General features: G+C 41.7%; 1 protein-coding gene across 4 annotated transcripts in view; it reads right to left on the bottom strand.

Annotated features, from left to right (window-relative positions):
* The window catches only part of cyp27a1.1 (cytochrome P450, family 27, subfamily A, polypeptide 1.1), a 41237-nt gene that overhangs the window by 8394 nt on the left and 20486 nt on the right, over positions 1-12357 (bottom strand). For 3 of the 4 annotated variants that reach the window (XM_021579237.3, XM_021579238.3, XM_090215722.1), the window contains 3 exons: positions 10163-10362; positions 7818-8015; positions 7513-7676 (listed from right to left, as the gene is read on the bottom strand). In XM_021579237.3, coding sequence (XP_021434912.1) covers positions 7513-7676; positions 7818-8015; positions 10163-10362 — 562 coding nt within the window. Of the gene's footprint in view, positions 1-5555; positions 6896-7512; positions 7677-7817; positions 8016-10162; positions 10363-12357 lie in introns of those variants that run through there. The other variant, XM_090215723.1, reaches the window with a different exon arrangement.

Here is a 12357-nt window from a genome sequence, read left to right as displayed (position 1 = left end):
ACTGAACGTGGCCCTAGTAACATTACCAGTAGAGTATATGCAAACATTTTGTGGCACAGAAAGAAAGGAAAAGGGATAGCAAACAATTTAATGACAATAGTGTCCAAAAATAGTGTTGATATATGCTAGCCCAGCTAATAACACATCCATGACAATGACATTCGCCAAAGTAATGAGTTGGCCTCATGTATAGACCCCCAAACAAATAAATAAGACCAAGGACATCCAAAATCCATCAGATTAACAGTTTTTAATGAAGCCAGTCTGATGGCCTGGAGATTGAAATATAGTTTGTCTCTTGGTACAAGCGTTGATGCACCTAAACTGCCTCCACCTTCTAGATGGTAGCGGGGTGAACAGGCAGTGATTCAGGTGGCTGAGGTCCTTGATGATCTTCTTGGCCTTCCTGTGACATGGGGGCGTGCTCTCTCTGCTGTCTCCTGTAGTCCACGATCAGCTCCTTTATTTTGTCGACATTGAGGGAGAGGTTATTTTCCTGGCACTACTCTGCCAGAGCTCTCACCTCCTCCCTGTAGGCTGTCTCGTCATTGTTGGTAATCACTACCACGTTTGTGTCGTCAGTAAACTTGATGATTGAGTTGGAGACGTGTGCGGCCACGCAGTCATGGGTGAACAGGGAGTACAGGAGGAGGCTGAGCATGCACCCCTGTGGGACTCCCGTGTTGAGGATCAGCGTGGCAGAGGTGTTGTTGCCTACCGTCACAACTTGGTGTCAGCCCATCAGGAAGTCCAGGACCCAGTGGCACAGGCATGGGTTTCGACCCAGGGCCCTGAGCTTAGTGATGATCATGGAGGACACTATGGTGTTGAAGGCTGAGTTGTAATCGATGAACAGCATTCTGTAACACTTCACTTGACACCTAGCGTCACAACGTTTTGACACAGTCCAAACCATGTCATAATATTTCATAACAGCTGACATGACCATATTATGACCGGTTACGACAAGTTATGTCAGCTGTTATGACACATATATTTAGACCTACTGTGACATATATTGCATTATTTTATGGCTGGATATGACAACTACTGTACATTAGTGTCAAAACCCCCAAAAACCTACCACTGTAGTTATTTTATGGCTGGTTATGACACCTACAGTACTAGTCAAAAGTTTGGACACCTACTCATTGCAGACTTTTTATTTTTTACTTTGTAGAATAATAACACATACAGAATCATGTAGTAACCAAAAAAGTGTTAAACAAATCTAAATATATTATGTGTGTGAGATTCTTTAAAGTAGCCACCTTTTGCCTTGATGACAGCTTTGCATACCCCTTGGCAGTCTCTCAACCAGCTTCATGAGGTAGTCACCTGGAATGCATTTCAATTAACAGGTGTGCCTTGTTAAATGGAATTTATTTCCTTCTTTATGCATTTGAGCCAATCAGTTGTGTTGTGACAAGGTAGGGGTGGTAAAAGACCAAGTCCATATTATGGCAAGAACATCTCAAATAAGCAAAGAGAAATGACAGCCCATCATTACTTTAAGACTTGAAGGTCAGTCATGAGGACCGCCACAGGAAAGGAAGATCCCAAGTTACCTCTGCTGCAGAGGATAAGTTCATTAGAGTTACCAGCCTCAGAAATTGCAGCTCAAATAAATGCTTCACAGAGTGTTCAAGTAACAGACACATCTCAACATCAACTGTTCAGAGGAGACTGTGTGAATCAGGCCTTCATGGTCAAATTTCTGCAAAGAAACCACTGGGGCGGCAGGTAGCCTAGTGGTTAGAGCGTTGGGCCAGTAACTGAAAGGTTGCTGGATTGAATCCCCGAGCTGACAAGCTAAAAATCTGTCATTCTGCCCCTGAACAAGGCAGTTAACCTACCGTTCCCTGGTAGGCAGTCAATGTAAATAAGAATTTGTTCTTAACTGACTTGCCTAGGTGGGTTAAATGAAAAAAATACTGAAGGACACCAAGAAATACGAGCAATGGACAGGTAGAAATCTGTCCTTTGGTCTGATGAGTCCAAATTTAAGATTTCTGGTTCCAACCGCTGTGTCTTTGTGAGACGCAGAGTAGGTGAACGGATGATCTCTGCATGTGTGGTTCCCACCGTGGAGCATGGAGGAGGTGGTGTGATGGTGCTTTGCTGGTGACACTGTCAATTATTTATTTAGAATTCAAGGCACACTTAACCAGCATGGCTACCACCACATTCTGCAGCGATACACCATCACATCTGGTTTGCACTTAGTGGGACTATCATTTGTTTTTCAACAGGGCAATGGCCCAACACACCTCCAGGCTGTGTAAGGGATATTTGACCAAGAAGGAGAGTCATGAGTGCTGCATCAGATGACCTGGCCACCACAATCACCCAACCTCAACCCAATTGAGATGAGTTGGACCGCAGAGTGAAGGAAAAGCATTTAAAAAGTGCTCAGCATATGTGGAAACTCCTTCAAGACTGTTGGAAAAGCATTCTAGGTGAAGCTGGTTGAGAGAATGCCAAGAGTGTGCAAAGCTGTCATCAAGGCAAAGGGTGGCTACTTTGAAGAATCTAAAATATATTTCGATATATTTTTGGTTATTACACGATTTCATGTGTGGTATTTCATAGTTGTGGATGTCTTCACTACTATTCTACAATGTAGAAAATAGTATAGTAGCATCTCGAGTGGCGCAGTGGTAACTGTGTGTTGGGTTGTGTTTCGGAGGAGTTGCAGCAGTTGCAGTGATGAGACAAGACTGTAACTACCAATTGGATACCACGAAATTGTGGAGAAAAAGGGGTAAAATATATTTAAGAAAATTGTCAAAATTAAGAAAAATCCTTGAATGAGTAGGTGTCTAAACTTTTTTTTTTACCGTGTTTATTGGATTTTCAAACACCATATTTACAAAATAATTGCACTTGTAGTAATATAAAACAACACATCAAGGACAACAATACAGCAAAACAAAGAGTGAGACAGAAATAACAAAAAAAACAAAGACAAAAGAAAGATATTTTGATAGTTGTTACAAGTCAACTAACACAGATAATACAGTCCTCCTTATCATCTGAGATTCCGTGTATACACATACCAGGCCTCTTACGTCACCGATATATAAATATACATCACTCTGGAACTGCAGGGAAATCGTTTAACATAAGAAAAGAAGGCGAGCCCACAATGCATAGAATTTGTCTATAGACTGATTGAGGGGGGTGTTACATTTTTTCCAACTTTATGCAATTCAAAATGGATTTAATACAAAGAGCATGAGAAGGGGGTGCAAAGGATTTCCATCTAAGTCAAATGAATCGTCTCGCTAACAAAGTGACAAAGGAAATTACATCCTTATTAATTTTGGGAAAGGAAACCCCAAATAATGCAAAAAAAGGGTCTGGTTCGATCTGTGTGCCGCTTAATTCTGAGAGTGCGTTAAAGAGGTCTTTCCAGAAACCAACAAGAGATGGGCAACATCAAATTACGTGTACGTGATTAGCAGGAGACTGGTTACATCATACCCAATTAGGGTTCACATCCATTGTACATTTTGGATAATCTCGCTTTGGTCCAGTGGGCCCTATGAATGAGTTTGCATTGAATGAGACCGGGCCGAGCGCAAATAGAAGAGGTATGTACCCTTTTGAGTGACCCTTCCCATAGCTCATCAGATATTTCCTCACCCAGTTCCTCCTCCCATGAGGATTTAATATTGTTTGATGAGGTGGTTTGTAGTGAGCAAATTTGACTATAGATTATTGACAAGATGCCTTTCAGAGTAGGAAGTGGGATAAGAAATGTGTCAAACGGTGTTTCACCAGGAAGGGTGGGGAATCGGGGATCTATGCTGTAGACGTAACTCCTGATTTGTAAGAACCTAAATAAATTATGTCTGGGGAGACCAGATTTAGCTAATAATTGTTCAAACGTACTTAATGTATTGTTAATATAGAGATCTCTAAATCTTTTAATACCAAGACTAGACCATGTTGAGAATGCACCAGCAACCATGGATCGGGGAAAAGCTGGGTTTGAGGCTACCGAAGCGAAATAAGAGGTTGTCTGAAACCCAAAGTGGCGTCTAAATTGACTCCAGATCTTCAATGTTGTTTTGACACATATGTTTGGTGAAGGAGGAGTAAGGGCCTGTAACGGAGGAGCGAGGGAAGATAATGATGCCGGTATCGATGAGGCGACCTCCATCTCTATCCAAATTGGGGGTAGGAATATCTCCCTGCTCTTCAACCAGTACTGAATGAGCCTAAGGTTAGCGGCCCAATAATAGAATCTTAAATCCGGTAGCGCTAGACCGCCGTCTGATCTGGGCCTCTACAAAAGCTGTTTTCATATCCTAGGGGGCTTTTTGTCCCATATAAAAAAGGTGGAATTAGGCCATCGATCTTTTTGAAAAACATATTGGGAATAATATCAGTAGGCACTGATAGAGAAGAATTTAGGGAGAGTATTCATTTTAACACAATTAATTAGTGCGACTAAGGAGAGGTGTAACAAAAAACAGATGTGTATAATAATAAATCTGCATATAAAGACAGTTTGTGTTCGTGTCAGTATCTGACTATACCTTTGATGAGGGGGTTGGAGCGAAGTGCTATTGCAAGGGGTTCTATGGTGAGGGCAAACAGTAATAGACTTAAAGGGTAACCCTGGCGTGTCGATCGTTGCAAAAGGAAGCAATCTGATTAGTGTTATTAGTCCTGACAGAGGCTTGAGGGGATGAGTACAGAAGTCTTATCCAAGTAATGAATTTGGAGCCAAAGCCAAATTTATTTAGTGTAAAAAATGTATTTCCATTCCAAATGCTTTCTCCACATCCAGGGATAGAATGGCTTTAGAGGCATTGGTGATAGAGGGATTACATATAATATTAAATAATTGAAGAATGAGTGTCTATTTTTAATAAGTCTTGTTGATCCGGAGAGACAATTGATGGGAGGACTGTTTCAAGAAGTTTGGCTAGAATTTTATAGTCGACATTCAGCAGACTAATTGGACGGTATGATACACTGTCGGGTCTTAGACAAGTCCCCAATTGGGTCTTATTCTTAAAAAAAAAACTAAGACAAATGGTTGCCTGAGTGAGAGCACCATTTACAAATGCTTCATTGTACATTTCAATAAGAATAGGGGCTATTTTGGAGAGAATCTTGGGCTTCTCCTGGATTGAAGGTATTTGACAGCCTTAGACAATTCTTCAACAGTGATCAGCTGCTCTAATTTTTTAACCAAATCCCGGTGGACAGAAGGCACAACAGCAAGTGAGTGGAAGAAATCATTGACGTACAGTTGAGTGGTTAAAACTTTTTGGGGATCGGTGTCCCTTCCACGGGACGGTTGAGCTAACATAGGCTAATGCGATTAGCATAAGGCTGTAAGTAACAAGAACATTTCCCAGGACATAAACATACAGTTGAAGTTGGAAGTTTGCATACACCTTAGACAAATGCATTTAAACTCAGTTATTCACAATTCCTGACATTTAATCCTCGTAACAATTCCCTGTCTTTGGTCAGTTAGGATCTCCACTTTATTTTAAGAATGTCAAATGTCAGAATAATAGTAGAGAGAATAGTTTATTTCAGCTTTTATTTCTTTTGCATTCCCAGTGGATCAGAAGTTTACATGCATTCAATTAGTATTTGGTGGCATTGCCTTTAAATTGTTTAACTTGGGACAAACGTTTCAGGTAGCCTTCCATAAGCTTCCCACAATAAGTTGGGTGAATTTGGTCCATTCCTCCTGACAGAGCTGGTGTAACTAAGTCAGGTTTGTAGGCCTCCTTGCTCGCACACACTTTTTCAGTTCTGCCCACAAATTTTATATAGAATTGAGGTCAGGGCTTTGTGATGGCCACTCCAATACCTAGACTTTGTTGTCCTTAAGCCATTTTGACACAACTTTGGAAGTATGCTTGGGGTCATTGTCCATTTGGAAGACCCATTTGCGACCAAGCTTTAACTGAAAAGATGTTGAGATGTGGCTTCAATATATCCACATAATTTTCCTGCCTCATGAAGCCATCTATTTTGTGAAGTGCAGTAGTCCCTCCTGCAGCAAAGCACCCCCACAACATGATGCTGCCACCCCCGTGCTTCACGGTTGGGATGGTGTTCTTTGGCTTTCAAGCATCCCCCTTTTTCCTCCAAACATAACGATGGTCATTATGGCCAAACAGTTCTATTTTTGTTTCATCAGACCAGAGGATATTTCTCCAAAAACGATGATCTGTACTGTGCAGTTCCAAACCGTAGTCTGGCTTTTTATGGCGGTTTTGGAGCAGTGGCTTCTTGTTCTGAGATTGATTTGCACTTTTCGCACCAAAGTACGTTCATCTCTAGGAGACAGAACGCGTCTCATTCCTGAGCGGTATGACGGCTGCGTGGTCCCATGGTGTTTATACTTGCGTGCTATTGTTTGTACAGATGAACGTGGTGCCTTCAGGCTTTTGGAAATTCTTGGTCCTATCAAATTCTTGGTCTTGGCTGATTTCTTTTGATTTTCCCATGATGTCAAGCAAAGAGGCACTGAGTTTGAAGGCAGGCCTTGAAATACATCGACAGGTACACCTCCAATTGACTCAAATTATGTCAATAAGCCTATCAGAAGCCACAACATAATTTTCTGACATTTTCTAAGCTGTTTAAAGGCACATTCAACTTAGTATATGTAAACTTCTGACCCACTGGAATTGTGAAAAGAAATGCACCCTGATGACAAATGGTCGAGGGGGTTCTCCATCCCGGGGTCGGCTACACAGGGTGGGCCCAGTCTAGCTGCAGCTTCTCCTGCAGGCCGAGCAACTTCTGAAGCAGCTGGGCCATGAACTCCGCCGGTCTTGGGCCCTCCACTCCCTCCGGTATTCCCAGAAGATGAATGTTGTTCCTCCGCATTCTACTTTCCATATCTTCGCATCTATTGTCGAGGTATATCACCCTAGTTATTAATGAGCCAACGTTAGCCTCTAGCTCGCTAATGCGAGTGCTGTGGTCTGTAGCACCAAGCTCCAGCTCCGATAAGGCTGCTACATGTGTCGAGCTTATTCTGTATACTCTATAGATTTTTTAAGCTCGTCTTTGACCATTGATATCTCTGACCTGAGATCGGTAAAATTGACTCTCCACCAAAAATATCAGTTTTGAGGGTGCCCATCACGGACTGTAGCAGCTCTACAGTCAGTGTTCCCGTGGGTCAGTGTTCCTTCTCCTGATTTAGCGGCTGAATCCACGGCTGAATCAGGAGAGGGCACGGGCTTGCTGCGGACTGCTCCGTTTTTGGCTGGGTAGAAAGCATTACATAATACATACAATTTTTCAAGGTTAAATATATACATTTGGTCACTAACTAAGGAAATGCGTTCTACATCCTTAGCTTCCAACAGCACCCCCTGCGTGTCCAAACTCTTGACTGGTACTGTACCTGCAATAGGCTACTTTATTATAAAGGATCCCCCCCCCGGTTGCTTCCCCTAATTTGAAACTCACACACCGCATAAACTGAGACTGTAGTTAAAGCTCCGCAGATTTACTTACCGTATCGACTCCAGCCAATAACAGCTCAGCGACGCTGCCATACACCTCCTTATTGGTCATCTTTGTATTGGAGAGGAGGTACGTTAGGTATTCTCCCTCAACTTCCTGGTTTGTGTCCACTCGCTTCTGAATTGCCTCCATCTTCATCTCAATAAACTTCACAGCTGAAAAAGAAAGTAATTATCCATCTGTACTAATAGGTAATCAAATTAATTCCAATATCAACAATGCACACTCCAATCCAGTGCTCTTAAATCCTTGAGATGTGCAGAAGTGCACAGAATGTCTTATGCTGAAGAATTCACAGAATTTGAAGATGCCCTCCCAGCCAGCGATGTAGCGCCCATAGAATGGCAGGATGTTGCGGCTCCACTTGGGCAGCATGGCCACCGGCAAGCTGTAGGAGAACATCTGAGCGATGGAATCGATGAAGTGCTGCGTCTCCACTGGGATCTCTTCCTCCAGACAGCCGATCCGAGTCTCAAACAGGATGGAAGAGATTCCTGAAGAACAGAGATTTAAAGTTTAAGATAAACTTTTGTCTGCATGTGAATGGTGAAGCCATAGACTTATGGAGCACAGACACCATCACTGCTGATACTGTACATATGATGCAATGGGACAGATTAACAGCAAAGTCATCACTATCATTTGCTCAGCTCAGCAGCACGGAGAGAGAGTAAACACAGCTTTAACTACCTGTTGAAAACATTTTGACCCAGAGGGACAATTAGATTTGTCTCTGACCCAGTTCTCCAATCACAGCTGCAGTGCAGGCGAGGCCAGCAGAACTCCACATCAGGCTGGTCAGAGGTTCTAAACAACTCTCCATGACACCAAACTCTTTTTGTACGTCCACATATATGTTGGTGAGAGTAAACCAGGAGCAAAGTTCATGTGAATCAGCCCTTGAAGACAACACCAAATATGTTTGTCAGATTCACAAAGTCTGAATCTACTTTATTCTGCGAAGTGAGGAGGATGAATGCAGACACTTCAATGTGTACAAGTGGGTTATTATGCAGGATTAGTGTTTCCAAGCTGTGCAGACCAAATGAACTGTTCTTTGTAATCATGTTTTTATCCAAGCAAGAATCTAAATTTACCCAGTCCCTTAAATGTAAAGTCTACAATAGTGATGACTTTATTAACAAATAAATCCAGCCGCTCGAGATTCATCAAGCAACTCTGAAGTGATGTTTGTGATGTGTAAATTACTCAAGGAAAGTCTCCACAGCAACGTGACAGGACTCAAGTGTTATAAAACATACCGAGCTCAGGTGCGCATGTTAACAGTCATGTCTGTTAGAGTCTTCAAAGAATGGATCAATGTGAAGTTAACAGTGCCATACCCTCAAAGTTGTATTACCTTTATACCCTGGCAGTTTCTCAATGCAGAGGTGTAGTTGTACCTACATTTAGGAAGCTTTAAGACCATTTTTGTAATTGACGGTTTGAGTACTGTTTTACAAATGGATTCAGATGAATTTTCCCTGTCAAAGGAAAATTATATATTCTGCTGATTCCAGACTACAAAAGCTCTATTTACAGGTTATTAATATTGGACAAAATGAGATACAATATAATTTCAAAGTAATGGAATGCTCCTTTTGTTATATGACGTGCATTAGGAACAGTAAACATTACCTCTTGAAGATGGAAATAAGGTAGCTGAAGAATGACTGAGCAGTTTTGGTGTCTCAAAATGACTATCCCCTCTGACTCAAAGTCCAGGGTTGTCAATGACTAACATATTGACTATGCTACATAGCAAATCAGAAAAATCACGTATACAGCTGATGATTGTGAGTTTCTTAAAAAAAGGGATCCCACCCACAATGCATCTCACTTCCTCCTAGCCTCTGTCTACTTCAGAGGTAGTGATAAGCATTGTCTGTTCATCTGACATACTAAGATGCCAGACACTATGTAAAGCATAATTTTCCATATCATTACAAAACAACACCTTAAACCATGACAGGAGAGACTTCACAAATACAGCAAAGAGCTAGTGTTTTTATGAATAAGTTCATATTTAAAGTTGTTATTCAGCACTGTCAACACTTTTTTTAACACTTAAAAACCATTGAATGTGCGTTCTCCCTACTTCCACTCCCGCTACAACCAGCACAGCAGATGCAATGAAGGGATACAGCAGTGTTTCGATAAGCTTGCGTTGTTATTATTTAAGTAACGTTTAAAACCAAATCTAGGCTTGCATTTTGACTCAGAACGTGATCTTGACTCAGAAAAGGTTGGTGACCACAGCTTTACAGCATCCAGGTATGAGGCATTAGGATGCAGCTGTAATGCATAGCAAGACTAGCATGTATGACCCCGTTATAATGTCGTATAATCATCTCATAATGAGCCGGACTAAATAACAGCCAGTTTGAGACCGTTGAAAATGTTAAGCAACGAGATAGCCCACATGACATTAAAAGCCTTGTTATTATAAGACATTTCAAAGCCTAGTAATGCTTATAACAAGTTAGAATTATATTATAATTATACCTGGATGCTTTAAAGATCCAGTCAAACATGCAACTTGACCCAACTTGATCAAATCATTGAACTTAAAATGAACTGTAGATATAGTGAAGGGTGAAAGAATCGCCGTCCCAACTCATAGGAAGAATTTCCCACGTACCCTCCAGAGAGAATCGGTAGAGCTCATTGGACAGGTTGTTCACCCGGTCTCCGGTGGGGCTGGTCCGGCGTAGGTGGTAGATCCTCTTGATCAGGTCGCTGACCACCTCGTTGACCACGTCTCCGTACTGCACCGAGTCTTTAGGGTGCAGCATGCGCTTGTTCAGCACAGTCCTCAGATTGTACCACTTTACCCCTTCCCTGTCAGGAAACATATACTGTATCAGGAAACATGCATGACACATTCACAACAATAACATTGATGATGCATTAATTAATTGGTACATGTTGGAATTTAGGTAACTTCATATTGAATTCAAACAGGATAAGATGGGATAAAGCTTTAACTTCAGCTTCTGTGTAAATTGCATACAGTATGTAACAATAGTGTATTACTACTCTTACGTAACCGGCTCATTTAAATGGATGTACTGTTTTTGAGCATCCAGTTTGATTAACGTGACTGGACCTTGACCTACAAAGCCACACAGGGTGTTGTGCTGGTCTTGCAGCACTTGGAGTTCACGAAACACAAAACTAAGGAAATAAATCAGAATGACTGCACTGCTTTTCAATTTGAAGCATATGTGTTGATATACATAGGAAATCTGACAAAGATAGATGGCTGCTAAGTAAAAATACATGTAATCTCATACAGTTTGATGGTTCTAAAAGGACACTCCCAGTGCAAACTGTGTTAGTCCATAGTTCACGTTTCCTGCCTTGCACACACGCATGGTCTATAGAAATGTGTAATGACAGCCTTTTTTGAATCACTGGATCTGTAGCATTTTCTTTCATGACAGAGCACTAGTGTATCAATGGCATCACTGCAGTGATGGGTAGTCAAGGCAGGCAGGGTAGACAGTGCTTACCCTGTGATATATATACAGTGCCTTGCGAAAGTATTCGGCCCCCTTGAACTTTGTGACCTTTTGTCACATTTCAGGCTTCAAACATAAAGATATAAAACTGTATTTTTTTGTGAAGAATCAACAACAAGTGGGACACAATCATGAAGTGGAACGACATTTATTGGATATTTCAAACTTTTTTAACAAATCAAAAACTGAAAAATTGGGCGTGCAAAATTATTCAGCCCCCTTAAGTTAATACTTTGTAGCGCCACCTTTTGCTGCGATTACAGCTGTAAGTCGCTTGGGGTATGTCTATCGGTTTTGCACATCGAGAGACTGAAATTTTTTCCCATTCCTCCTTGCAAAACAGCTCGAGCTCAGTGAGGTTGGATGGAGAGCATTTGTGAACAGCAGTTTTCAGTTCTTTCCACAGATTCTCGATTGGATTCAGGTCTGGACTTTGACTTGGCCATTCTAACACCTGGATATGTTTATTTTTGAACCATTCCATTGTACATTTTGCTTTATGTTTTGGATCATTGTCTTGTTGGAAGACAAATCTCCGTCCCAGTCTCAGGTCTTTTGCAGACTCCATCAGGTTTTCTTCCAGAATGGTCCTGTATTTGGCTCCATCCATCTTCCCATCAATTTTAACCATCTTCCCTGTCCCTGCTGAAGAAAAGCAGGCCCAAACCATGATGCTGCCACCACCATGTTTGACAGTGGGGATGGTGTGTTCAGCTGTGTTGCTTTTACGCCAAACATAACGTTTTGCATTGTTGCCAAAAAGTTCAATTTTGGTTTCATCTGACCAGAGCACCTTCTTCCACATGTTTGGTGTGTCTCCCAGGTGGCTTGTGGCAAACTTTAAACTACACTTTTTATGGATATCTTTAAGAAATGGCTTTCTTGCCACTCTTCCATAAAGGCCAGATTTGTGCAATATACGACTGATTGTTGTCCTATGGACAGAGTCTCCCACCTCAGCTGTAGATCTCTGCAGTTCATCCAGAGTGATCATGGGCCTCTTGGCTGCATCTCTGATCAGTCTTCTCCTTGTATGAGCTGAACGTTTAGAGGGACGGCCAGGTCTTGGTAGATTTGCAGTGGTCTGATACTCCTTCCATTTCAATATTATCGCTTGCACAGTGCTCCTTGGGATGTTTAAAGCTTGGGAAATATTTTTGTATCCAAATCCGGCTTTAAACTTCTTCACAACAGTATCTCGGACCTGCCTGGTGTGTTCCTTGTTCTTCATGATGCTCTCTGCGCTTTTAACGGACCTCTGAGACTATCACAGTGCAGGTGCATTTATACGGAGACTTGATTACACACAGGT

This window comes from Oncorhynchus mykiss, chromosome 22 (genome assembly GCF_057628025.1).
Source record: "Oncorhynchus mykiss isolate SJ-2025 chromosome 22, ASM5762802v1, whole genome shotgun sequence".
In the NCBI taxonomy this organism is placed as follows: domain Eukaryota; kingdom Metazoa; phylum Chordata; class Actinopteri; order Salmoniformes; family Salmonidae; genus Oncorhynchus; species Oncorhynchus mykiss.
The sequence above is the reverse complement of the archived record's forward strand: the minus strand, read 5'-3'. Positions and strand labels throughout refer to the sequence as shown.